The 27,256-nt window shown below is 47.8% G+C and overlaps 1 protein-coding gene across 32 annotated transcripts in view; it reads left to right on the top strand.

Annotated features, from left to right (window-relative positions):
• Positions 1–27,256, top strand: part of Ablim1 (actin-binding LIM protein 1) — a 288,302-nt gene that overhangs the window by 128,166 nt on the left and 132,880 nt on the right. For all 32 annotated transcript variants that reach the window (NM_001395154.1, XM_039110220.2, XM_039110327.2 and 29 more), the window contains one exon: positions 13,480–13,614. In NM_001395154.1, coding sequence (NP_001382083.1) covers positions 13,480–13,614 — 135 coding nt within the window. The remainder of the gene's footprint in view (positions 1–13,479; positions 13,615–27,256) is intronic.

Genomic DNA, 27,256 nt, shown 5'->3' with positions numbered 1-27,256 from the left:
GGGCTCTTGGACCCTCAAGTAGTGTTTTGATGATGGAGCCCATCTCTATGTGGTGGGGTAAAATGTGATGTTTGATTCAGAGGCGTGTTGACCTTGCAGGAACAGTGTCTCAGTTCGGAGTTGACAGTTGTGTGGCTTGGGACTCATTTTTGGAGGAGGCGTCCACCTACTCAGCCATCCCCACTGGCTGTTCCACATCACCCTGTCTGCTCAGAAGACAAGCCATTCAGCTTCCCTCTAGCTGTTCCCTATAGGGAGCTCTGTTCTGAGGAGCCTCTGGCCAGAGGGCTGAGCTAGAGACTTAAAGACTTTAAACTCCCATGTTGCCGTGAATTCCTCACCGAAAGATACACTGAGCCCATGATTCCAGGGAGAGACCAGGTCTCAGAAATCAGGGTTAGCAGCTCCAGGGTAATAACGCCTGAACTGAGCCAATGTCCTGCTTCCATACCATCCATCCACAAACACTCATACACATCTCCACATATGTGCGCACGCGCACACACACACACACACACACACACACACACACACACACTCACACGCACACACACTCACACGCACACACATATGTGCCATCGTTCAGTATGTTATTTCAAGATATAGCCTCTTTGAACTTCCAAAAATGTGTCCTAAAGTCTGAGTTTTGTGAGCAGCCAATCACCTACTGACACAGCCTCATGTTTTTACCTTTGGTGGCTCACTCCCATGCTGACGGTCCTCCAAGAGGGTTGTGTTTATGGAAACCCCCATGTGAGGCACCGGCTGGCTTTGACGGCTCTTGTTCCAATTTCTTTTTTTTTTTTTTTTTTTTTTTTTTTTGGTTCTATTTTTCGGAGCTGGGGACCGAACCCAGGGCCTTGCGCTTCCTAGGCAAGCGCTCTACCACTGAGCTAAATCCCCAACCCCGTTCCAATTTCTTATACCCGGCTTGTTCTCAGGCTCCTTTCTGAGAGGCACATGCACAATGGATCCTCATTACCGTGCAAATGTGGGGGAGCTAACACTAACAGGCACCAACCAAACCTGTTGCTTTGTTTGAAATCTATAGAGAAAACAGTAAGTCTTTGGAATTTACAGAGCCTAAGACTGAGTAGAGGGAAGAGTGGCAGCTTATGGGCACAGGATTTCTTTTGGAGGTAGTGAGAAATGTTTCAGGGTCAAAGTACAGTGGGGGCTGGCAGATAGCTCAGCCGGTAAAGTGCTCACCTTGCAAATGCAAGGGCCTGAGTTACATCCCCAGAGTCCACTTAATAAAATCTGGGTGTGGTGGACATGCTTATAAGCCTAGCACCAGGGTGACAGAGACAGGAAGGTATCTGGGAGCTCCCTGGCAAGCCAGCCTAGCCTATGTGGCACATTCCATACCTATGAGAGGCCCTGATTGTAAAGAATTGTGGGTGATGCCCAGGAAATGACACCCAATATTATCCTTTGGCTTTCATACACATTTGCACTAAATGCACATGTATGCAGTACACACATAGATAGACAGACACAGAGAGGCAGGCAGACAGCCAGACACACAGACACACATAGAGACACACACACAGACACAGAGAGGCAGACAGACAGACATACATACGGACACACACAGAGACATGCAGAAACACACACAGACACAGAGAGGCAGACAGACAGACACATACACACACACACACACAGCAGAACACACACTGGAACCCGTGAATGTGCACACACACAGATTAGACAGCGGCGATCACTGCAGAACTCTGAAGCTATACAAGGACTGCCAAATTGCACACTTTAATGGATGTGTTGTACAACATCCAAGTGTGTCTCACTAAAAGGACTTTTTTAGTGAGAACTCCTGCCTCAGTGCTCTGGAAGGCTGACATGATGACTCAGAGCTCAGAGAATCCAGGGTGACATGGACGGTTCTGACAAGAAGCAGGCACCCATCCCTGAAAGTCAGAAGACAATGCAGCCTGTCACTCAACATAAGTGACTCGAGGTGGCGCGTGTGGACATTCTGCAACCAAGGGCCTTAGACTGTGACCCAACTTAAATGTCCCCACGCTGAAACACCCAGTGACAGCCACGGCTTCTGCTTAGTCCTCTTCTGTCAGGAAGACACTGAACCCCGGCATTCGTCCCACTTACAGCTCTTCTGATCAAGGGGGTCGGATTGTACAGAGGAGGGAACTGAGGCTCGGAGACGAAAAGCACGCAGTTCACGGTCACAGCCTTAGGCAGAGCAGAGCTAGGAATGGCACTGAGTCTAACCAGGACCCCTTGGGCCAGCACAGCTCTCACCACACTCCCACATTGGAGCCCAGGAGCTCACATTTCATTCGTGGTGTGAACTGAACTCCTCCACAGAGGAGACCAGACCACACTCATCGAAGCCCTCATCTCAAGATGCGAATAAGGACCTTTAACTTCTAGGTTCCTTAGTTTGTTCTTCAGAGATATGGGGAGGGCAGCCTCATTCCCTGCCTTACACAGCTTTTTGGCCTCGCTTACACTGCCCTCCAGCCAAACCTGGTTTCCTAATACACCCAGACACATGCAATCCCACTCTTTTTGAAGATTTATTTATTTTATATATGTAAGTACACTGTCGCTGTCTGCAGACACACCGGAAGAGGGCATCGCATCCCACCTCAGATGGTTGTGAGCCACCATGTGGTTGCTGGGAATTGAACTCAGGGCCTCTGGAAGAGCAGTTGGTGCTCTTAACCGCTGAGCCATCTCTCCAGCCTTCAGGGTCGTATTATTCTTCCCAGTCAGTTCTGCCTGCCTCAGAGACCCAGCTGGAGCTGCCCATATGCAGTTCCTGCTCCTCTGCTCTTGTGAGAGCCTGGCAGGCACGCCAGGTTAGAATGGGTTCACACCGCCTGTAGGAAGTTAAATTCGCCTGTGGAGGAGACTCCACTGAGGTGTTTGTTTACCATTTCCGCCTGTGCTTCATTCAGGGAGCTAGCCACTTCCTTTCCATTGATGCAGGGATGAGCCCTCGCAGTAAAATAAGAGAATGGACAAGTCGCCAGGGTTAATGCTGCCTGTCACCTGGATGCCTCGCAAGGTGACAGGTAGTGTGTGTTGGCCTTCGTTTGCAAAGGCCACACCCTGCAAAGTTAGGTCACACTGAAATCCTGAACAGGCTGAACTTCAGGTCTGGGAGGAGCCAGGACTAGAGAGCAGCTTTAGAGTCTGCGACTTGCCTGACACTGCAGTTGGCAAAGCCCGTGGACACTGGCTTGCGCTTTTCTCTCCCAGTGTGGATGCCGATGCTAGAGGCCCCCAGGGGAGGTGAGTTCCGATGTCCGTTCCCAGGGGAGGAGTGAGAGCCTTTTTGAGGAAGGTTTCAAATACCTGTACTACAACTTGCAAACACTCAAAGGCCAAGAAAGCCTCACTCTGCTGTGACAGTGTGACCTTGGCACAGCAGTACCCAGTCAATGTTTAACGGTCAGCCTTCCGGTGGGCATAGAGGAAGATGGGGATTGGTAAAGCGTGTTGGTTTCCATGGTGTAGATACCTCTCTCTCTGAGCAACCTTGAAGCTACCAAGGAAGGCCATTGGCTACATAGCTGGCTGTCCTAGAGTCCCCACTGCCGGAGCAAATTGTAACCTCTGAAAGCTCAGTTTTCCTGTCTGTAGGATGGGTCTGTTGTAATTTTTGGCCACTTTCTTATATGGTGTGAAATGCTGTGCGGACATTAACCATCCCACGAGCCTGTCTGGAATGCTGTACTTAGCTGGTTAGTAGCTCCAGAGGTGTTCTAGAAGGGCAGAGACGACTGGGAGGCTGTGTGTGGTTCTGACCACTGGTTTGTTCTGTACGGGACACCGCAGTCGACGCCTTAGATCTTCACTTTGTTGTTTACCCGGCTAAGGAGTCTGGGTTAGGAACCGAGGGATGGGAGCCATGGCGGGTCCTCATCTTACACACTCTGACCTTCCCTCTTGACTCATATCCCTACAGATGGCTCAAATGGCATCCCAGTGCCTTCCTGTCTCACAATCAGGATGGCCCTGGCTCTCTCCCAGCCCATTAAGATGTGGTGATCTGCCAGGAGGGTTTGACTTGATCCAGTTCTAAGAGGAATTTCTGGTGCAGGGACAATTTACGGTCTCCAGGTGGCCTTAAACGTTCTATAAAATTCCAGGGTTTTCTGTCCCATTTCAGACCTTCCTGTGTATAGGTTCCTGACTGTCCTTTGTGACATTCAGCTGACAGACACAGGTTTCAGTGCTAACCCAGAAAGAAGTGAGCTTCACATAGGCTGTCCTGCCGCCCTGGCTGACTGCGGTTGACTGCTGTATTGTCTCGGGGAAGTTGAGGCACTCGACTGACGAGGGAAGGGATGGACCGGGTCCCTTAATTTCCAGAGCAGAGTCCACCTGATTGCTGTCGGAGATCCTTGGGACTTGCCCATTAGGACCGCACCGTAAGGTAAAATTCCAGCTGTCAGAGAGAGGGCATAGGAAAGCATTGACTGGGTCACAGCAGTCACAGGTGTGTCCAGGAAGTCACTCTTGGGAGGGAGGGAAGACGAGGCTGATGACGTCATTCTCTCTGAGACCCACCTTCTTGTGCAGCAGGCATGTGGAGCACGGAAGCACATGTGATGTGAGTCACTCCAGGCAACCGCCCAGCCGTACAATGGTTATCTCAGAGCCTCCCCACCTTGAGGGGAATCAGATTAACTGGATTTGAGCCTGGCCTGTTTCTATCCTCAGGAGCTCGGCAGAGGGGTTAGCAGGTTGCCACAGTCAAGGCAAATGGAGGACAGGGACACCTTCCTCATAGAAAGCCACAAGCGGCACAGGTAGACAAGAACAGAGCCCACCTGAGGGACTGTTTGTGCCAAGTAATAACCCTGATTACCAGACTCACGAGGTATCAGAAAAGGAGGTCGCAGAGGCCAATTCAAGAGAAGGCTCGTTTGGACCACTAATGACAGGGTAGCCTCCCGTGCAGCTTCTGGTAACTACCACTTGCCACAGCAGGAAGTGAGCCGCAGAGTAAACTGCACATTAGGAACCCTGTGCATAAATTTATTTAACTGCTTGCATTTCTCATTTCCTGTACCGCTCTAGCTCAGAGAAAGGGAGTGGGAGGTGGGAGGGAGCACAACTCAAGGATGTGCTTAGAAGGCAACAGAAGCCGGGAAAGTTAGGCAGTGTGCAGTGGCTGCAACACAGACTCCCAAGGGGATAGGCATCCTGTCTTTAGGCAGAATCTGTGTGTGCGTGTGCGTGCGTGTGCGCGCGCATATATATGTATGTGCATGTGAGTGCTCATATGTGTATGCGTGCATGTGTGTGTGCATGTGTGAGTGTGCTCATGTGTGCGTGCACATGTGTGTATAAGTGTGTGTATATGCATGTATGTGTATGTGCATGTATTTCAAGTGTATGCTCATATGGGTGCGTGTGTGTGTGTGTGTGTGTGTGTGCATGGGGGGGCAGGGAGGGGGCACAGAGAGAGAGAGAGAGAGAGAACGAGAACGTGCTCTAATGGGGAAGAAGCCAGGTGATGATGTTAGCTGTCCTACTCTATCAAGGTCCCCCTTATTCCCTTGAGACAGGATCTCTCATGGAGTCACTGTTTTCTCTGGACTGGCTGGCCAGAAAGCTTCAGTGATCTCTGCTCACTACAGCACGTGGATTACAGGCCCATATGTGCCCACCCCAGGTTTTTAGTGTGGGTGCTAACAATCCAAACTCAGGTCCTCATCCTTGTGCCCCTAAGGTTCTTACCCACTAAGCCATTCCCACAATTCCTAGCGTCAGCTTTACCATGCAAAGTCCCCTCCTATGGCTGCAATCCAGGCAATCTGAACCTGAGAAAGACTCCAACCCTGGCCTGCGCTGGGGCTGCCCGGAGTACTGCCTGTGCAGGGCAGGCAGTGTTCCCTCACCGTCTCACCTTTGCTGACCCTTCTTCTCATATAGCTCTTTCCAAAGCCCTTGTATTTCGAGAGCTTTCCCCCATTCGCTTATTTATTTGTTTACTAGCAGGCATCCCTTTCCAGTGTCGATGCAGCTGGATGTTCGCCTCTTCTGAGCTGGCTAATCAGAATCTAGAGCGCCTGCTTGCCGTGCCAGCTCTGTTTCCTCCTGTGCTGGATCACATTTTCCTGTGGAAATCCCAGCCTCCCGCAGTTTCCAAGTATGAGGCTCGGAGCAGACTGTTTTAGATGTGGGATCCTGGGCAAGGTGTTCACCTCTTCTTGTTTGGGTTTCCTGTAAAGCCTGCGTTCTGTAAAACAAGAACAGGGACTAGTACCCACTGGCATTTGTGGGAAGGTCTGTCTGTGATTGGCACACCAGGACAGTACACGGTCTGGAACACAGTATATGTTCAGTAAATGTCACCTGTAATAGCGATTTACTGATGTTCTTTGTGTGTGTGTGTGTGTGTGTGTGTGTGTGTTACAGGGTGCATGTGCATGTGTGTACAAGTGTATGGAGGTCAAAGGGCATCTTCAGTTGTCATATGTTCCTCAGGAACTGGCCCACCTTCTTTTAGAGACCAGGTCTCTGGTTTTTACCTGGAATTCACAGAGGTTCTCCCATGCTGGTACAAGTTCAGGCCAGATCCTATGAACCTGCACACACCACACACATATATACACACATACAAATGAAATGGAGAAGCCACCAGGTGGCTGGGCTTGTGCATCATTCCAGCTGCGAATCCAGCTGTGAGCACTTCCCTCTGATTGGCAGCAGTCAGAGCAAATTGCTTCATGTACTGAGATATCAAGGTTACTGGAATCCTGTTTTACCACCTTTAGGTGCTCTTTATGTTCTGTGGGACATGTGACCCCAGCTATGCAGTACCCATGTCCTTAAATTTGACAGAAGTTTCCTCACAAGAGAATCTTCAGTACTGTGAAGATTGCCTCTTGCCTCCTGAATGCTGCTTTATCACTAGCTGAACTAATGTGTCTGAAATTGCAGTTCCCAAGATGCCCAATATAGTCTCCCTGACCCCCTTTTTTTTCGCAGTTTTTGAGCAGAATTGGTCAGCAGAGATATAGAAAAGGAAACCTTTGACCCTTCCACACTATCTTAGAAACTTAGACCTATGTTAGAACCTGAGGTGTCCTGGTCTGGACCTTGTCAGTCAGGTTGGATTTGGAGAGGTGGGACAGAGAAGAGGCATTTTAAACAGGGTATATGAACCATGCAGAGACCTTGGGGGATACCTCTGTGAGATCAGGAAGTGGTCCTCAAGCTCAGCTCAGGAGAGCTTTGTGTGTTAATCCCACTACATAACATTCAAGTGCTTGCTCTCTGGAGTGGAGGCTACCTGTGTTCAAAACTCCTCAGCTGATGGAGTTCCGTTTTAGAAATCACAGAGGCCAGTGTTACTGATGCCAGCAGAGAACCTTGAACTTGTCACATTGTGACCTGGAGAGCCGGTGCCGATTTCTCTATAGTTGTTTTATTTTTGTTCTTTTAAACATAATTACTTTTAAAAAATTAGAATACAGGAATTGAGACAATGTAGCAATCTCCATACCTAACACCATTTCCCTTGCTATCGATATGTAAGTATAATTCATTTGTTATAATAAGCCAGACCGTGTTCCTAACAGCCTTAACTAAAGCCCATGTTTCTTAGTGTTTTTAATTTTTTTTTTTTTTTTTGGTTCTTTTTTTCGGAGCTGGGGACCGAACCCAGGGCCTTGCGCTTCCTAGGTAAGCGCTCTACCACTGAGCTAAATCCCCAGCCCCAGTGTTTTTAATTTTAATTTCTTTGAAACTTATAATTATATCATTTTCCCCTTTTTTCTCTCGCTCTCTAATTAAGGGTCTCTTTCTCTTTTTTATTGTTTCTTTAATATAAACATATAAATACAGTCTGCTGTACTTATAATAATAATAATACTGTACATAATAATACAGTGCTATTTATATGTAAATGATTCCAGGGATGACCCCTTGGTATTGGATAATCAGTTAGGGGGCTCATGCCTGGGGAAGATTTTCCCCCGCCTCCCCCACACCCACCCCTGACCCCAAAGATTGAGGAAGACAGTGACATGGATGTTTCTCAGTATCTCATATAATCCAGAGTATATGTAACATACCCAAGTCCTGACCCAGGGCCAGGGTCTTTCCTACCCTGGAGCAATCTCACTTCACACGTCCTAGCTTCATGTCTGTCTCTGAGAGGGATAAGTGTGAGCAAGGTGAGATTGGTGGGTTGTGGCTTTGATTGAAGGGCTGCAGGGCAGGCTCTGGAATGAGACCTCTCTGCCTAAGGGCACCAGAGGTTGCTGGGGCCTCAGGGTCATGCTTCCCAATCTCATGCCCACGCTGGAGCTTCAGAGGTGTGGCTGGGCCACTTTATGTGACCGTGAATTAGCTTGATTAGCTTGCAGTAGGCAGCGCTGTCTGAGGGGCCAAAGCCTCTCCAAACGTTGGTACTATGACCTGGAGAAATCTATACTCACGTTCTTTTGTTTCATTGTTATTCCGAAAGCATGCGGTTGTGCTTTCAGAGTTCCCTGCACTTCTCCTAAGATGAAACACACACACACACACACACACACACACACACGCACGCACGCACGCACGCACACACACACACACCCCTTCAGGGTAAATCATTGACCACTAGAAACAGTGGAAAGAGTTGGGAAGCCTTAGGCAAAGGGCACAGAAATGTGAGCTCTTTATTCCTCAGTTTCCCCATCAGTAGAAGAAGCAGAGAGCACCCAGGCCCTGATGGAGTCATAAGAGCAAGTGAGCGCAGCTCTGATGTTGCAGACTCAGTGAGTGCAGCTCTGATGTTGTAGACTCAGTGAGTGCAGCTCTGATGCTGCAGACTCAGTGAGTGCAGTTCTGATGTTGTAGACTCGGTGAGTACAGTTCTGATGTTGTAGACTCAGTGAGTGCAGTTCTGATGTTATAGACTAGGTGAGTGCAGCTCTGATGTTATAGACTAGGTGAGTGCAGCTCTGATGTTGCAGACTCAGTGAGTGCAGCTCCAATGTTGCAGACTCAGTGAGTGCAGTTCTGATGTTGTAGACTCAGTGAGTGCAGTTCTGATGTTGTAGACTCAGTGAGAGCAGCTCTGATGTTATAGACTAGGTGAATGCAGCTCCAATGTTGCAGATTCAGTGAGTGCAGTTCTGATGTTGTAGACTCAGTGAGTGCAGTTCTGATGTTGTAGACTCAGTGAGTGCAGCTCTGATGTTATAGACTAGGTGAGTGCAGCTCTGATGTTGCAGACTCAGTGAGTGCAGCTCCGATGTTGCAGACTCAGTGAGTGCAGCTCTGATGCTTCAGGCTCTGTGAGTGCAGCACCCATGTGAGCCTGCTGCAGGCATCTCAAGACATTTCAGTGTTCACTGCAGCAACAAACACTGCCATGCACTTGGTAATAACCAAGCCGCCAAAGACAGCCATATAAAATGAATCTCTCTGCTCACCTTGTAAAAAAGAAGGGAGACTGTTTGTCTACATTGATTTAATTAGGATAAGACACACACTGATTTTGTCCTGTTATGTGTGTGTATATGTATGTGTGTGTGTATGTATGTGTTGTGTGTGTGTCTCTCTCTGTGTATGTGTGTATATGTATGTGTGTGTTTATCTGTGTGTATATATGTGTCTGTGTGTGTGTCTCTCTGTGTATGTGTGTATATGTATGTGTGTGTTTATCTGTGTGTATATGTGTCTGTGTGTCTCTCTCTGTGTATGTGTGTGTATATCTGTGTGTCTCTCTCTGTGTGTATATGTCTGTGTGTGTCTGTGTGTCTGAGTATCTGTGTGTGTGCATGTGTGCGTGTCTGCTTGTGTGTGTCTGTGTGTGTCTGAATATATGTATATGTGTCTATGTGTCTATGTGTGTATCTGTGTGGGTTTGTACATGTGTGGGTTTGTGTGTGTATGAGTGTGTGTGTACCTGTGTGGGTTTGTGTGTGTATGAGTGTGTGTGTACCTGTGTGGGTTTGTGTGCGTGTGTGCATGTGTATGTGTGTGAGTGTGTGTGTGTGTGTGTGTGTGTGTGTGTGTGTGTGTGTGTGTACACACATGAGCTCAGGCTGCCAGATGAAGGAAAGGCAAGTAGTCTGTTACCTCTGGTTGAAGGTGAAAGTCCTCTCCAGGCATGGAAACCTTCAGGTGTAACACCACATCTTTCCAAAGGGAAATGTTTACAGAATGCAGATAATGGTCCCTGCTCTCACCCGGGGGCAGTCGCCAGCATTTGAGCTGGCCCCTTATCACACAGAAAAGCTGAGAATGGCAGATCTTCCTTCTGTTCTTGTGAGTCAGCCTGGATGGCTGGCTTAGCAATATGAAATTGAGAGTCACGAGAATCTCGTGGTTTCTTAGGCAGAGACTCACCTTCTGTTTAAGGGATGCCCTGTGTTCTGTTGTTTCTGGAGAGGATGGGCCTGCTGGTTGTAGTGGTACACACCTGTAGGACATGCTGAACAGGGAGGTCTTGAGGTCTGTAAATCCTAACTTTTTAGCAGACCTGCGTAATGAGCATGCTAGCATTCAGGCTGTGATGGCTCGGTGGTTAAGACCCATGCTGGTCTTGGAGAAACCTGAGTTTGGGTTCCCAGTAACCATGTGATGCATCCCATAACCACCTGTAATGCTCCAGGGACCCATTCTTTTCTCCTGACCTGCATGGACACTTCCCTCACATACCAAGCCCACACATTACTACACACACAATTAAAAATAAAAGCAAAATCACTTTTCAGGAAAAATGCTAAAGTTCTTCATCTGGAGTATGTGTAGGAATTGCTTGAGAAATTTGCTAGAAGGTAATTACTGACCCCCATACCCAGGCAAATATTGGGGATTTTTTTAATTAAACAAAGACACAGGGATTTATGATTCTACGGTCGGCACAGTTACCTTGGTGATAGCCAGGATCCTGGGCCCACTAGAGATATACACTGTCATACATGTCGTAAATGTATGTCATACACTGACATACACATACACTGTCACATATGTGTCATAAATGTATGTGATATGCTGATATACATGAGTCATAAATGTATCTCATACACTGACATACACATAAACTGTCAGTGTTCTCTCTAAAAGACAAACCCTAGTTTTTACTTGTGGAACTGCACATAAAATTGGCTGAGTATCTTAGAACAATTTCCTGTCTGATCCTAACAGTCTGGGAGGATCATAGCAGGTGCAGAAGGGACTCAGTGTGGTCCTCTGCACTCACACTGGGCTGCACTCACACTGGCTGCTCTCACACTGGCTGCACTCACACTGGCTGCACTCACACTAGCTGCTGCTCTGAGTGGGCGCTCAGCATCTCCGATGCCCGATTTCCCCATCCACCAAATGGGAGCCCTATTGTTCATCCCACTGCCAGGCAAGGGTGGTGCAACTGGAATAAATGACGAGTGTAAGAACCATGCCCGGTATTAGACAGGTACCCGGTGACGATAGCGTTTCTCATTGACAGGAGTTAACTGGAGGAGAATGAGCAGGTGCTACTGAGAGAGCCTTCCTTTCAGTGCCAGTGTGAATAGATTCTTGACTTTGTTGGACATGGCTCTCTGAGATCGCGATAGCACGCAGACCCCCTCCCTCATTTGTGTTGTAAATATGAATTTGAAGGTAAATACAGGTTTTCACGAGAGATCTTATCTGGTAGATAAAGGAATGCGGGTGGCTGGTGATGCTGGGTTCCCTGCTTCTTGGCATTCTTGGGATCCAGGCGACAGTGCCTCCGGGCACACGAGTCACATGTGTAGCCCGAAACCACACCTGCTCCCGATCAAAACCTCACAAGAACCTTGTCTTTAGAGAACGGGACCAGAAACTGGTTGTTTGCACTGTTCTTGCCCAAACCCTTTTCAACATGAGATTGGGGTAGGGGTGGGGAGGGGGTGTTCTTTACAGAACTTTGGGCCATTATCCATGCCGCAGCACACATCCAGCTTCTGGCTCTAAGGTCCTTTCTACCTTGGGTCTTAGCTGTCTCACGTTGGCTGCCCAGTAGAGTTTTCCTACTTGACAAACTTTTACAAAATGTCTTTGGTCTCTGTGTTGGTTGATCAAGTGTAGATACCCTAGTGAGTCATATAGACTCTAAGGCTCTTCAGTGGACCGGGAAGTGACTAGCAGTGAAACATTTGACATTCTACGGCCAGGTAAACTGCAGAGGCACAAGCCTCCGTGGTTGGCTAAAACCAGGTATTGCACAGTTCAGGCTGTGCACTGTACTCTGAGACCAGGACAGCAACATTCACTTTGATTTCCTGAAAACCGTGCCCTGCGTCAGAGAGGATCTCTGCGAGCCCCTCATATGCACTCAACCTAGTCCAGTCTCCCTTGACCAACAGGCAAGTAAGCAGGTCTTGTGCAGAGGGATCCAGGCTTCCCAGAGCAATATTATTTTTAAATTGTTTGCTCATAGTGTGTGTGAGGATCTGAGACTCTCACAGTGGGCACCCAGTGAGTCCCCAAGTTAAGACAGAAAACACCCTCTGATGGTGGCAGAGAGACGCTGTCCCACACAGCCTAAGTAGTTACCAGTGCAAGAGCATTCTGCTCTGAGAGGGGAGCTGGGACGTGAAAGTGTTAGGGAAGAAACCGAACAAACCGTATGGAATGGTCTCTGTCCGTTAGGAACCATTGATTTACAGTGAGCTAGGTCAGCCAAAAGGTGTCACAGTCACTGACTGCAAAATACTGAACGAAACAAGATTGTACTGACCCAGTGCGCAGTCCTTGAAAAGTGGAAGCAAAAGGCAGAAATAGCACGATCCAAATGAACAAGCACATACGTCCCCAGAGAACTGTTAAGGATGTGCCCCCAGCAGACTGTTCAGGCTGCCATTGACCCGCATCTGTGGGTCCATTGTGGGGTACAGTATCTGTGTTCAGTTCATGCTCATTGAATGGCCGAGTGTTCATCTCCCCACTCTCATGGCCAATAAGGTCCACGGAGGGTTGGTGGGGGAGGGGGGCAGTGTTAGGAAGTTCCCAACTATCAGGAGGCATATCAACTTTACTTAGGGTGACTCAAGGCTTATAAAGTTTGGGGGAGACCGAGGGTAAAAACATCCAGGATAAGCAAAGGTCATTGGTTGAGAGCTTAGGGCACCAAAAGGCCTTATTAGCATGGGGAAGCATTTCAGGAATCTCAGGTGCTAGCTGAACTGGTTTTATCAGGAGAAAGGAAACGGATCCCATAATCTAACTGAGTCTACCTGACAGTCCTCAGGTAGAGGCTTGAGGAAGGGGGTGCCTAAGGATTCCCCAGACAAGGTCAGAGAAAGAGAAGCCCCCCCCTGCTAATGACCGGAGTCTCCCACATTGTGCCAAGCCCAGAGGCTGTCTGGTTATGGTGGACTTTGACCTTAATTAGCAGCGTTTTCCCACAGCCCGGTGGCTCGTCTGCCACTAGGTGGTGGGGATAGTCACACATCCCTGTACAGATGGTTTTCTAGTAGTACTCCCTTCTCAACCAGATCATTTTCTGTTTCCTTCCAGTGGCCCACCCTCAGGACCCTCACCACTCGTCAGAGAAGCCTGTCATTCACTGCCATAAGTGCGGGGAGCCATGCAAGGGCGAAGTTCTCCGTGTTCAGACCAAGCATTTCCACATCAAATGCTTCACCTGCAAAGGTACGGTACCTCCAGTGTCCTGCTCAGTGGTACCTGGCCTCTGAATGTCACTCCAGACCCTCAAATAATGTCCAAATGCTTTAACAAGTCCTTAACCCATTCACCTCCCATTTAGGAGGAGATTCGACGTTAGGGGAACAGTAGACCCTTACAAGGCAAAGTCTTAGAGCGTTCATTGAGGTCCTGATCCTGGGGGGAGGGGCTCTGTAGAAATACATTGAAAATGGAGTTGTGAAACATTGTGTCTCCTTTTTTTTTTCCTTTGAAGGAAGCAATTCCTAGTAAAATAACTTTGTTATCCACTGTTTACTGAAGGACTAGAAAACTTTTAACACGAGGTACACAGGGCTGGAGAGGTGGCTCAGTGGTTAGGAGCCCTTGCTGTTCTTGCAGAGGACCCAGGTCGGTTCCCAGCACCCACGCAAGGGCTCTAACAACCATCCATAGCTCCAGTTCCACGAGGTATGGCGACACCCACGTTTGGCCTCAGTGAACACATGATGCATAGGCTTCTTCATATACACACATGTGGACAAGCATTCATACATGCACGATTTAAAAAACACAAAAACCTTGTGTGTATGTGCTCATGCATGCTGAAAAATTGAAAAGTTAACCCTCCATTCAGAAGAGCAGCTCCCATCTACAGGAGACCAACTTTCAGAGCCATGTCCTGCCGCTCATGAAGGTTAACTAGTTAGTCTGGACTCTCCGGAATACTGTGTCAGTGCACTTCAGGGCTGGCAGGAGAGGAGAGCGTTGGTGTATATTTTGAGGAACAGGTCACCAGAGTTCTGGAAGTGTCTGGGTGCTTGGGATGTGCCTATGTGCAGTGTAGGAGAGGAGCTCGGGCCTCTGAGCCTGCTCCCTGGTTTCACTTCGCACCCGGTGCTCTTCGCCTTGTCCCTGGACACCAGGCATCTTAGGTGTAGACTCTCTCTCCACGGCTACCTAGGCCACTTGTCCAAGGCCCAGAGGCTCCCTGGTGGTTGATAAGCACCTGGTAACCATTAGGTATGTGAAAGAGGAGGGTGCTTTCCTGGACTCTTTGTCAGTCGCTTCTCCCATTGCATGTAAGCTTTCTGGGAGAAAAGCTACAAAGACGAGACAGAAGGAGGGGTGGGGTGGGGGTTAGCTCCATCCACTAAGCTCAGTGCTAAGGAGGAGTGGGCGGGGTTAGCTCCATCCACTAAGCTCAGTGCTGAGGAGTGGGCGGGGTTAGCTCCATCCACTAAGCTTAGGGCTGAGTGTATGCAATGGCTGGCCCATGACTACGTTATTATAATCAAGTTCTGATAAATGTCTAGAGTATAAGTGCTCTTGCCACAGGAAGGAACTGCATGGCCTCACCAGCTAAATATATTTAAAAGAAGTGTTCTAATGTACATAATATATACTATATATGTACATATATATATTATGTGTGCATATAGTACATAACATATATGTAATACGTATATAATATACATAATATATATGCTATATAATGTGTATGTATCATGTTCTATGTAGTATATATTATATGTAATATAAATAAAATATACTTATTATATACAAATGTACATATTATATACTGGGATTTTTTGATCCTTCTTTTATTTTTTTTTTTTTTGGTTCTTTTTTTTTTCGGAGCTGGGGATTGAACCCAGGGCCTTGCGCTTCCTAGGCAAGCGCTCTACCACTGAGCTAAATCCCCAACCCCTGATCCTTCTTTTAAAGAGAGTCCTCTGGAATAAGTGTGGCCAGCTGGAGTGTTTAGTCATAGTATTACTCAGGGCTCTCTAGAGTCACAGAACTTAAAGGGTAGTCTCTATATAGTAAGGGAATTTGTTTGTTGATGACTTACAGTCTGTAGTCCAATTCCCCAACAATGGTCAGCAGCAGCTGTGAATGGAAGTCCAAGGATCTAGCAGTGGCTCAGTCCCACAAGGCAGGCAGGTGAAGAAGAATCTTCCTTCTTCCAATGTCCCTATGTAGGTTTCCAGCAGAAGGTGTGGCCCAGATAAAGGTGTGTACCACCACACCTGGGTCTGGAACTTGCTTTGTCCCAGATGACCTTGAACTCAGAGATCTCCTTGCCTTAGTCTCCTGGGATTCATAGCCACTACCACTATGCCTCAAGAGCTCCATGCCAAGATCCAGATCAGAAACTCGTGTCTCCGAGCCTCAAGATAGAATCAAAGGTGAGCCTTCCAATTCTGGATTGTAGTTCATTCCAGATATCGTCAAGTCGACAACCAGGAATAGCCACTACAGACATCCCACACCGATCCTCAGGAAGCATGGCTCATTCCCAGGGTGCCAAGTATACAGCTGTATTGAGTCTTGACATGTTGGTAAGCAATGTGCTCTCAGGCAAGTCACAGGTCTCTCTGTGACCAGGACCAACAAACATACTAGACCGTGTGCTATTACGTCACCTCAGATCTGACGTTTGTGTGGGTCTTACCCTGGTAACCATAGATACACGGTGCAGAATCTAGAGGAGCTGGGCCCCATACACAGGCTCCACACACGGCGTGTCTGAGGGCTGGTTTCTGGTTCTACCTGATTTGGGTAACTCGGTGTCAGCATTTTTGTAATTCGGCTTTCTGCTCACAAATCTCCAGACAGCTGGCTCATGACATAGATAAGACATGAAATAGATACAACCTGTAAGTGATGGCAGCAGGCATCTGTCTGATCCCTCCAGTGAACTTTGAAAGATTCAGAGACACGGTGCCCTGTCCTCTGATGAACCCGTGGTTAACTCATTTCCTGGTTTAAGTCCAATGACTGAGTTTAGCTTCTTTATGTCGGAAATGTGTTCCTCGTACCTTGTTTCATGCTGTAAATGCGTTCCTGAAGTGGTGCACGCTCTCCTTAGGCTGAATCTTGATGCGTCTTAGGAACTTGGCAGTTTAACCTAGAGTTGCTAAAGCAAAGAAAGTCACCTCCTCCTGTCAGTCTCTGTCTTCTTACAGGGAGTCTGCCAGTGTGACTGTCCCGTCCCAGCCCTCAGGGTTAATCTTTTACTGCTGGAGGTGGTTGAAACTCCCATAGGAAGGATCCCATGTAGCAGATCCCTGTAGGGGATCCCTGGCATCCCAAAGACTCTAGAGATCAGTCTTCAAAGCTGCATGTGCAACTCAAAAGGTTCTAATAGCTGTGTTAGAAAGGTGAAAAGACCGTTCAATTTTCATAATGTAGTTCATTTAGCTGTATGTGTCAAAATACTATTTTAATTAGCACAACATTTGAGCTGTCGGCTTTTCTTTCTCTCTAGTTCTCAACACATGTCAATTTGGACTCTTCCTATTGTGGGTGCTCAAACCTGGGGATGGCGGCCGCCATCTTGGACAGCACAATCCCCTGAGGCTTGCACTCTTGTGCTCTCTCATTCCAAGTTCTTAGATCTGTAGGAAAGCTAAGCGTCGCTTCACCCCACATTGCATTCCTCTGTTTCCCTGACGCCACTGGCCCCAGGCAGCTGGGGGTTTTGTTGTTGTTTTGTGTTTTGTTGCTGTTTGTTTTTAATCAGATTTTACTATGTATCTGGAGAAATGGGGGGAGGTTATAGTGTAAATGGTGGTGCAGGTGACGGCCACCTTCAGGCCATCTCCAGTCCAGTGAGCTTCTCATTAACCAGGGTCTGTCTTCTACCTCTTCACCCTTTCCTCTCTTCTCTTCTCTTTCTCTTATAATTTAAACATTATTTTATGCATATGGGTGTTTTGCCTGCACGCATGTCTACGTGCCACATGCACGCAGTGTCCACAGAGGCCAGGAGAGGGCATTGGATTCCCCGGAACTGGAGTTACAGACTGTTGTGAGCCATCACGTGGGTACTAGGTTTTGAACCCAGGTCCTCTGGAAGACAAACCAGTGTGTCACCCACCAAGCCATTTCTCCTTCCCACCTCCTTTCGGTTTTCATTTAAAAGACTGCGTTTTTAGAGCAATTTTAGATTTATGGAAACAAAGAAATAGTCTATACGCGCAGGGCTATTTTTCCATTGGCTGCCATTTTCATAGGATTTAACCCTCCACCGAGATGCCCCTTCAACCTGTCAGATTGGGATGAGGGTCTGTAGATGGCCACAGTGCCCACCTCAGGACAACTGTTCTCTTCCTTACCCACCTGCCCTGACTGCAGCTGAGTCCTCACACGTGGCTTATGTCTTCCAGTTACAGCTGGAGGCTGGTGCTGTTCAGACAGCTAGTGAGTGAGCCAGTGTCTTGGGATGGAAGACTGGGGCCAGAGCCCGTGCCAGAGAAGCTGTTGTCAAAAGCAGTTCAGTGCCGACTGTGAACTCTCCCTGCTGTGCCCTCACCTTCTACTATGATACCGTCGTGCACTTGTGCACACATGAGCACACTCTATCTACAGAGCTTTATTTCCTGAGTGTGGTCAAGGATGTTTTCTGTGATTAGAAAGGACTAAGATTTCCTGTGGCAGAGAAAAGACAAAATGAATGATTTTTGCTTTAAAAACTGGTCTTGAAAAAAGAAAGAGGACACTGGACATCTTGCATGAGAGCCAAGCAAATTACAATGAGAGAGAGAGAGAGAGAGAGAGAGAGAGAGAGAGAGAGAGAGAGAGAGAGAAAGAACGAACACTAGCTGTTAGGGTCAGAGAGAACACAGAGGGAGGAGCTGACATTTTAAGCTAAGTCCCAGAGACTGACTGGAACCAGATTTGGCCAAGAGTTTGGTTCTCTTAGTCTTCAGGGTAGCTATCAGATTTGTTTTTTGCTTTGTTTTGTTTGTTTTTTGTTTTTTGTTTTTTTGGTTTTGTTGTTGTTGTTGTTCTAAATGCTTTAGAATTTTCTGGTATGTTAAAAAAATAAATCGGGGCTGGGGATTTAGCTCAGTGGTAGAGCGCTAACCTAGGAAGCGCAAGGCCCTGGGTTCGGTCCCCAGCTCCGAAAAAAAGAACCAAAAAAAAATAAATAAATAAATAAATAAATCTAGGGTATTTCCCTTAAAACATCCAAGAGAAACAATACTCGCCTTGAGAACTAATATATTAAAGTATTAAACAAAAATATCTACTACATGACGGAAGTGAAAACTCATAGGTAAAAGATAGACGTGCCCCACACTGACACATCTGTCCCTTCTTAGAAGTCATTCCTTCCAGAGAAGCAAGCTGCACAAATGCCGGCAAGTCCACACACCCAAGTGGAGGTGAATGCCCTGAAGGAGTTTTGAGGTTTCTGATTCTCCTGGAGACACTGGATACCACCCTTGGGAGCAATGCAGGGTGAGATGGAAACAATGTATCACTACAACAGTATCACAGAACAAATAGAATGTGAAGGGGGTCATTGAAACTACCACACCCCAGGAACAACATCACAAAATGAACCAAACAACTGCTTTCTGTTGCAGAACGATTGTTGACAGGTAACAGAAAAAAGGGAAAGTTACCCTCGAGGTTGACCAGAGCTCTTGCGTCTACCACAGCTGACTCCCCAAGGCAATGCTAACCTACAACACAAAGTACAAATGAACAGGGTCAGGAACTGTGTAGTTCATTGGTCCATTGGTGAATGCTGTGAGTTAAATAGCCTGTTATTGACGTTTATCATGTGCTTTTTACGAAGAGCACCCTCTGATTGAGTCTAGGCAGTGACTTCCAAGAAGAAACATAGAAGTGTCCATTTGTCCCTATTCACCGAGCCACCACCTGCCTGGCAGAGGTAGCTGACAGGAACTTAGGGGGATGCATGCTCTTGGGCTGTCCTTGCTACTTCTAAGACTTTGCCCTGTGCTCACACGGGCACTGATCTTGTGCCAGCCTGTGGTTCCATGGAAGACTGGTAAGATCCAGTCACGTGGAAGCAGTTAACCCCCAACCCCTGCCCAGAGCGGAGCCCAGGATTTTAATACCTACTTGGAAGAATCCTAGGCATTCAGACACAAGTGAGAAGGCAGGAGGAGACAGGGCACAGGGACAGTATATGAATGAGCTCTCTTACCATAGCCCCAATTCATGCTATTGTTTTCCCTAGGAAATTACAGGCCTGAGTGTTTGAAGTTTTGCCTTTCATAGCCTGTAACAGTGATCTTAGCAAGTAAACGCAATGCAAATCTTTTAAAATATTCAGTTTTAAGATAAGTGTTCATATTTCCCCTTCAATACCTTTAATAATGGTGCATGTACTCTGTACCATTTGTAATACGGATGAATGAAATGTTTATAGTTAAATGATATCTTAATTACAGGCCATTATTTCTACACTGTTACATCTAAGAGACTAAGTCTTGATTGCAGTAAATGTTTGGGAGTGGGGGAAGGAAGCCGTTGTTTGTTTGGCTTTTCTGTTTCCCAGCGTGACATTTTTACACAGTGAGAAAATTATTATCCTTATTTTTCCAATCCACCTAACGTCATGAAGCCAGGGTTCTTCACCACAGAGAAATATATTTTAAGACTCCACAGGAGCGGTGTCGCCATGCAAATTTAATTATACCATTTAATATTCCTTTTTAATATTCTTAGTATCTTTTCCCCAGCTTGTTTCTACGTAGGAAGGTGACCCTGGCATTTGATTTATGGCTCTGCGATGCACACTTGCCTTTGCAAACAATTGATTTCCAACAGCGTTGTGGACCTGGGGTTGTAGCTCAGTAGGGTGCTTATTCAGCATTTACAGAGCCCAGGGTTCAGTCCCAAGTGCTGGACACACACATGGTGGTGCCACTTGGCTGGTAATCCCAGGATTACACTCAGGATGCAGAGGCAGGGGCAATCACAGGTTCAAGGTTATCCTCAGCCATATAGTAAGTTTGAAGCTAGCCTGGACTACATGAGGCTCTTTCTCCAAAAATTACAAATTAAGACCTTAAGTAAATATCAGTAGTGAGTGACTGGCCAAAAGTAGTTGTACTGGGGTGACCCTGGACAAGTTTGGAGAGATGGAGCTGGAGTCGAGGTTTAGTAGTCTACACCGTCACCTTGTAGCTATGGCAGTACAAATGCCATCAAGCATTCTTCTGGCAGATTTTACTTAGAGCTGCTGAAGATTTGGGAGTCGTTTGACAGAATCATGCAGGAGCTAACTGAACTTTGGGCATTCCCCTCCGTTCTGTTTGTTCAGAGCAAGTGTTTTAGATTTTCTTTTTCTTTTTTACTATTGTGTATGTTTGTGGGAGCATATACCACATGCATGCATTACCCATGGAGGTCAGAAGAGGGCGCCAGGTATCCCCGGAGCTGGAGTTACAGGTGACTGCGAATCACCTGATGTGAGTGAGTGCTGGGAACCAAACTTCTGGAAGAGCAGCAAGCGCTCTTAGCCACTGAGCCAAGTCTGCAGCCCCAGAGCAAGGGTCCTATGTCTAGTCAAGTATTGTCGAGAAAGACAGCAAAAATCAGATACTTTGATAAGATCTCCTAAGACCTTAAAACTTTTTGCCCATGTTTAAGTACAAGCTGAGACCAAACATTCTGACAAAATATAAGTAGGGGAGGAAAGGGTTATTCCGCTCACACTTCCATTTTGTCAGTCACTGAAGGAAGTCAGGACAGGAACTCAAGCAGGGCAGGAACCTGGAGGCAGGAGCTGATACAGAGTTCACGGAGGGGAGCTGCTTACTGGGTTGCTCAGCCTGCTCTCTTATAGAACCCAGGACCACCAGCCCAGGGATGGCACCACCCACAATGGGCTGAGCCCTCTCCCATCAGTCACTAATTAAGAAAATGCCTTTCAGCTGAATCTTATGGGGGGGCATTTTCTCAACTAAGGCTCCCTCCTCTCAGATGCAGAATTTAGGCTTGAGATGGCTTGCCAGGGGGAAGACATGAACATGCTTGACCAGGGTACCCAAGCGTGGCTGTGAATTCTCAATGCATCAAGAGCAGCAAGGACACAGAATTCCCTCCCGTCTGACCACCAAGACATCCCAGTCCCATTATGTGGGCACTGGCTGCAAGGAGCTCTCAGAAAAGAGGCAGTCTGATCTTGGGTTGCACAAGCACAGTTCGTTGAACAAACAGACACACCATGGTCCTGTGAGACTGTAAGGACAATTGATCCTCTGCCATTTGGGGAAGAAAGATAAGCCTATATTTGTTTTAGGACAAATGTGACTTCATCCTTGCCAGGAAGAATCCAGCTTATCTGAGGTGAATATCACGGAGCCGGCCGCAGATGTGGCTCCAAGTCCAGCTGTAGAGCTCCGCAGACCACAGCTGCCACCGAGAGCTTGCATCACTCACACTGCCACACGCTCCTCGAATGGCCCCTTACAGTAGTTTGTCCCTTTGTAGTGGTTTGGTAGAAAATGATGCTGATAAACCCAGCAAGGTTTTCCTGGGGACATTGTTATGGTGACAAGTCAAGATGGCTGCAGCCCTGTGATTCAGAGTCAATCACTCGTCCTTCGTGAGTTCAGGGTGGAACACCGCAATCAAGTGATTAGCGATGATGAAAACTTGACCTACTCTAGCGGCACTTATGAACGCTGATCATAAACAGTAACATTTATTTATTCAACAAACAACTGAGTGCTCAGCTGCTCAAAGATAAATTCTACACGATTGAGTTAGACATATAAATTAAGACTCGTCTGTACCTCCGTAGGGCTGTTAATCAGAAATTCAAATGATCCTGCAGTTACAAGTTAACCACAGTGGTGGGTAAAATCAAGGGGCAACAACTGGAGGTTTAGGAGAGACAAGCGCACAGCACTAAGGCTATAGGGAATGTCTTCTTATGACAAAAGCAACTTGGAGGAGAAAGGGTTTATTTTAGCTCCAAACTAGAGGTAGCTGGTCACATCTGGTTCACAATCGGGAAACAGTGGAATGGATACATTTTACATCAACCTGGTCCTGAGGCTGTGGGAACAAAAGGCGAAAGGTTATGACTTAGAAGTGAAGCCTTTGAGCTGCAGAGGGGTGGAATCGCAGAGTGGGTGGAGGGGTAAACCTGTCGGAATCATCGGAAAGGGGCCTCTGAGCATGCCCTTGGGGGACTGTCTTAATTGCATCTCCGAGACCAGAAGGGCCAGCCCAGGGTGGATGGCACTATCTCTTGGATCCCCCTGACTCTATACAGTGGGAAAGAGAACGGAGAAGCAGATTTATTCATTCATCCTCTCTGGAAGAGAAACGGACAGAGGCCAGAGGCTTTGTGTGTTCGTGGCAAGGGGAAGAACAGGGGAAGAAAGCTCTTCCGTCCACTGCCACCCCCAGGGTGGGCAGTTTGAGCTGCAAAGAAAAACCCCACATTGGCTTTGTTATTCCAAAGAGCAGATTTACCAGTTGTTTCGTTTTTAACTAAAAATCACTTCATTTTTTGCATAAGGAAGCCTGACAATATTGACACCAGACACCTTCACACCCTGGCCACATGAAATATTGACAGAGCAGATCAGGCAACCCTTCTGGGCTACAGAGGGTTAAAGAGGGCTATAGTAGGCCACTCTTCTTGTCTCCACTCAGTACCTGACAAGAAGAGCTAAGGACCTTCATAGCCAGGGAAGGTAACAGGAGGCAGCTGCTTATAGTATCCACAGAGACCAAAGAAAGGGGCTCAGACTATGCACCCTCAAGGCCCTGGAAACTCACTTCCTCCAGCAGAGCCCTACCTCCTGAAGGTCCCACAGTCTTAGAAAACACCGCCAGCAGCTGGCAGACGAGAGTCCACATAGTTTCACACTCAACGGCAACAGCTGCATAAGGTACAGAAGCCCAGGAAAACTGGGGGTCTGGCAGGAAGCAAGACGATAATAAGTAGACCCAGGGTGGGGATTGGGGCAGGAGCAGGGGAGTGAGAGGCGCGTTCTCTCAGTCTGTCCAGAGCTTGGGGATCCATGGATGAGGCTAAGGAGGGGACAAGAGATCTCCATAAGGCACCAATGATCCAGCAGACTCAACCCTCCAGCACCAGAAAGAGGGAACGCACTTGCTCAGTGTGAGCAGGAGGCAGCTGCCTTGGTAAAGGCAGTGAGCAGAGAAGACAGAGGTGGGGCCATGGATGAGAAAGATAGCCGTTCTGGCACCGAGTTTCTAATAAGAGTGAAAGAAGCCATAATGTTCTTCTTATTCAAAAATGGCATCTTGGGATCTGTAAGGTGGCTCAGTGTCTAAGGGCACTTGCCAGGAGGCATGAGAACCTGGGTTAGATTCTCAGGAACCTCGTGGTGGAAGGACAGGATCAACTCCTGAAAGATGTCCTTTGATCTCTACGCGAATGCTGTGATATTACACACACACACACACACACACACACACTCAGACACACAGACACACAATCAGACACACATACACAGAGACACACACACAAATATATACACAAACACACACAGAGACCCACGACACACAGAGACACACACAGACACACAGACACACAGACACACACCACACCACACACACACACACAGATACACACTCAGACACACAGACACACAATGAGACACACACACACAGAGACCCACACACACAGACACATACACTCAGAGACACACACAGACACACACACACAGAAATACACTCAGACACACAGACACACACTCAGACAACACACATATATACATGGACAAACACACACACACACACACAGACCCACAGACCCACATACACACTCAGACACACACACACACACAGAGACACACAGACACACAGACACACACACAGAGACATATACACTCAGAGACACATACAGATACACACATTAAATAAATGTAATAAAAATGAAAACTTAAAAGATGGCACTTTTGAGTGGCTTTATTTTTTTCTGAAGGAATAGAGCTAGTTTTCTGTGTTATTTTTAGTTCTGTCGTTTGAGATTTCTGAGCACTGATTGTCTGTGGAAGATGTCAGATCGTGTGAGCGCTTCTCCTGGGGTAGTATTGGCAGACATCCTCTCACAAAATTGCATTTGAGTAGGCAGTTGCCACTTGACTATGTGCTAGAGGGTGTGAAAAATGGTATTTTTGATAGCTTAAAAAAAATCTTCTGCTCCTTTTTTCTGTAATGTCCAATCTCTCAGGAGAGTCTGTCTCATCCAACATTCCTTCGGAGGGGCTGGAGAGATGGCTCAGTGAATAAGAATGCTTCCTCCATCAGCATGAGGGCCTGAGTTCAGATCCTACCACCTACAGAAAAGCACTAGATATGGCCCTGTGTGGTTGTAGCTGTGTGGGCTAATGTTTTGTCAACTTGACCCCAGCTAGGGTCATTTGGGAAGGAAGACACTTCACTGAGAAAGTGTTACCCTAGAGTTGTCCTGTAGGTGGATCTTCGTTGTCTTGACTAATGATGGCTGTCAGAGGCCCAACCCCAACTGCTGTGGAGGCTGTGTGGGGCTAGGGCATCCTCAGGGGTGGAAGAATGAAATGCAGGGAGGACTAGCTGGACTAGATTTAAGTGTTGGTGCTGAGGAAGGGCTAGAGGATCAGATGGCCAAGCAGAGCCGGAGTCTCACTCTTCCAGTATAAATTTGGAGGAGCTCTTTGGGAGATCTGATAGACAGATGTCATGGATCTGTGTCTGCAGGGTCAGTTCATGGACACACATGGAACTTTCTCTGCAGCCTTCTTCTTGGTGCATGGGATTTTAGAGGAGGCAGAGATGTGACAGCTCAGTCTGGGGCAGGGGGGAGAGAGAGAGACCTAATGACATCTACATGCCCCAAATCCGAAAGTGTGGCCTACTGTGAGATTTAAATCCCAGTCATAAGCAAGGCTGGTCATTTTAAGCATAGACAGCTATACCCTCTCCCTCTCTCTCTCCCTCTCTCTCCCTCTCCCTCTCTCCCTGCCCCTCCCCCTGTCCCCTTTTCCCTTTCCTTCTCCCTCTCCCTCCCCTTACCCTCCCCTCTTCCTTCTCCCCTGCCCCTTTCTCCCTCTCCCTCCTTCCCTATTCCCCTTTCTCCCTCCCCCTCTCCCTCCCCTTACCCACCCCTCTCCCTCCTCTCCCTGCCCCTTTCTCCTTCTCCCTCTCTTTCCTCCCCATCCCTCTTTCTCCCTCCCCTGTCTCCCTCCCCTCACCCTCTCCTCTCCCTCCTCCCCATATCCCTTTCTCCCTTCCCCTCCTTTTCCCTCCCCTTAACCTTTCCTATCCCTCTTCCCCATTCCCCTTTCTCCCTCCTCCCTCTCCCTCCCCTTACCCTCTCCTACCCCTCCCCCCACCCCCTTCCCCTTTCTCCATCTCCTCTCCCCATTACCCTTTCCCACCCCTTCTCTTCCCCTCTTCCACCTTCCCCTTTCTCCCTCTCCTCCTCCCCTCTCCCTCCCTGCCTTTCTCCCTCTCCTCTCTTCTCCCTCTCTCCTCCCTCTCCTTCCTTGTACTTCCTGTGCTCGTTTTTTTAACCCTAAAGCCCTGTGTTCCGGTCATCTATGCAATGATAAAAGACCTCCATACTTGTTTTTTTCATATTCTGGGTGATACCTTTGTTTCCTGAGCTGCTTGTAAGCAATTTTGTCTGCATGTGAAATTCTACGAATTCTAAAATACTATGCTGCCAACGCTTTCACTAATAAACAGATTCCGAAAGCTTCCTTTCTAACCAAGACTCTTATGATCATATAGTCAAACTCTGAATTAACTGGAATCCCCAAAAGCATTGCTTTGGGGCCCATTTTCCATCTGGTTGGCCTTGTAAGTATCGTCTCACCCAGAAGTGATCGCTGATTTTGGTGTGCATTTAGAAGTCAGTGAAGAGCGATGACAGTCCGTTTTTGAGGCTTGCCTTTTGAGTCCGAGCATTTTTCGCAGAAGTTATTTCTGGCAGAGGCTGCCCCCGCACATCATTGTTGGTGAGCGCTCTTCAGCTATTTTGAGCTCTGAGCTACAGCGATAGCCCTTGTGAGAGAGCTACCTTTTGTGGTGGCTTCAAGCTCTCTGCTCTGCATTTCAGTCCAGAAACGGATTGAGTCAGTCTGACACTGATTGAACTCTGAGTGCTCAGGAAGACTGAAGGCCACTGTTACCATCTTGATAAAAACCTGTGAGGAAAAGAATAAGAAAGAAAGGTTTGAAAGAAGTCACTGGAGGGACTGGGGAGATGATCCTGAGGCTTAAGAGCTCGGTTGCAGAAGCACAAGGGCCGGCATTGAACCCTCAGCACACCCATGACCATGAGCGGACACTGTGAAGGCAGAGACAGGAGCATTGTAGAGGATGCCGGCTGCCAGCCTAGCTAAGGGCTTAGCAAGAGACCATGTCTCAAAGGAGTAAGACGGAGGGCCACGGGGCAGGATGCCCGGCATCTTCCTCTGGTCTCTGACATATATGCTCATGGGCACTCCACAGTCATGCACTGAGGGAAGAGGGGTCAAGAAGCATACAAAATGCAGAGAGCCAGAGAGCTCAGGCTCTAACCTCAACATGGGGAAAGTATCGTTTCCAGAAGCATAAAGCCTACGGGCTCATAAAGGAAAGGGGACAGTCCCCGCACACCCCTGCCCCACACAGGCAAGCTTTTAAACTAAAGGGTAACCTAGGCTGTACGCCCTGCTCCAGGTGGAAAAGCTCAGGAAAGCCCCTCATGCCTGTGGGTTCTACCCCACCCGGACTCCCACCCCTCCACCACCGCGACTCCCCCACCTCCGCGCACCCAGTACTGGGTATTGAACCTAAGGCCCTGTGTATCCTAGGCAAGGGTTCAACCAAGCTGCTCCCCAGTGCTTGGGTCCTGTGGCAGGCAGAC

The sequence above is a fragment of the Rattus norvegicus genome, chromosome 1 (genome assembly GCF_036323735.1).
Source record: "Rattus norvegicus strain BN/NHsdMcwi chromosome 1, GRCr8, whole genome shotgun sequence".
Classification (NCBI taxonomy): Eukaryota; Metazoa; Chordata; class Mammalia; order Rodentia; family Muridae; genus Rattus; species Rattus norvegicus.
This window is presented reverse-complemented; position numbering and strand designations above follow the sequence as displayed.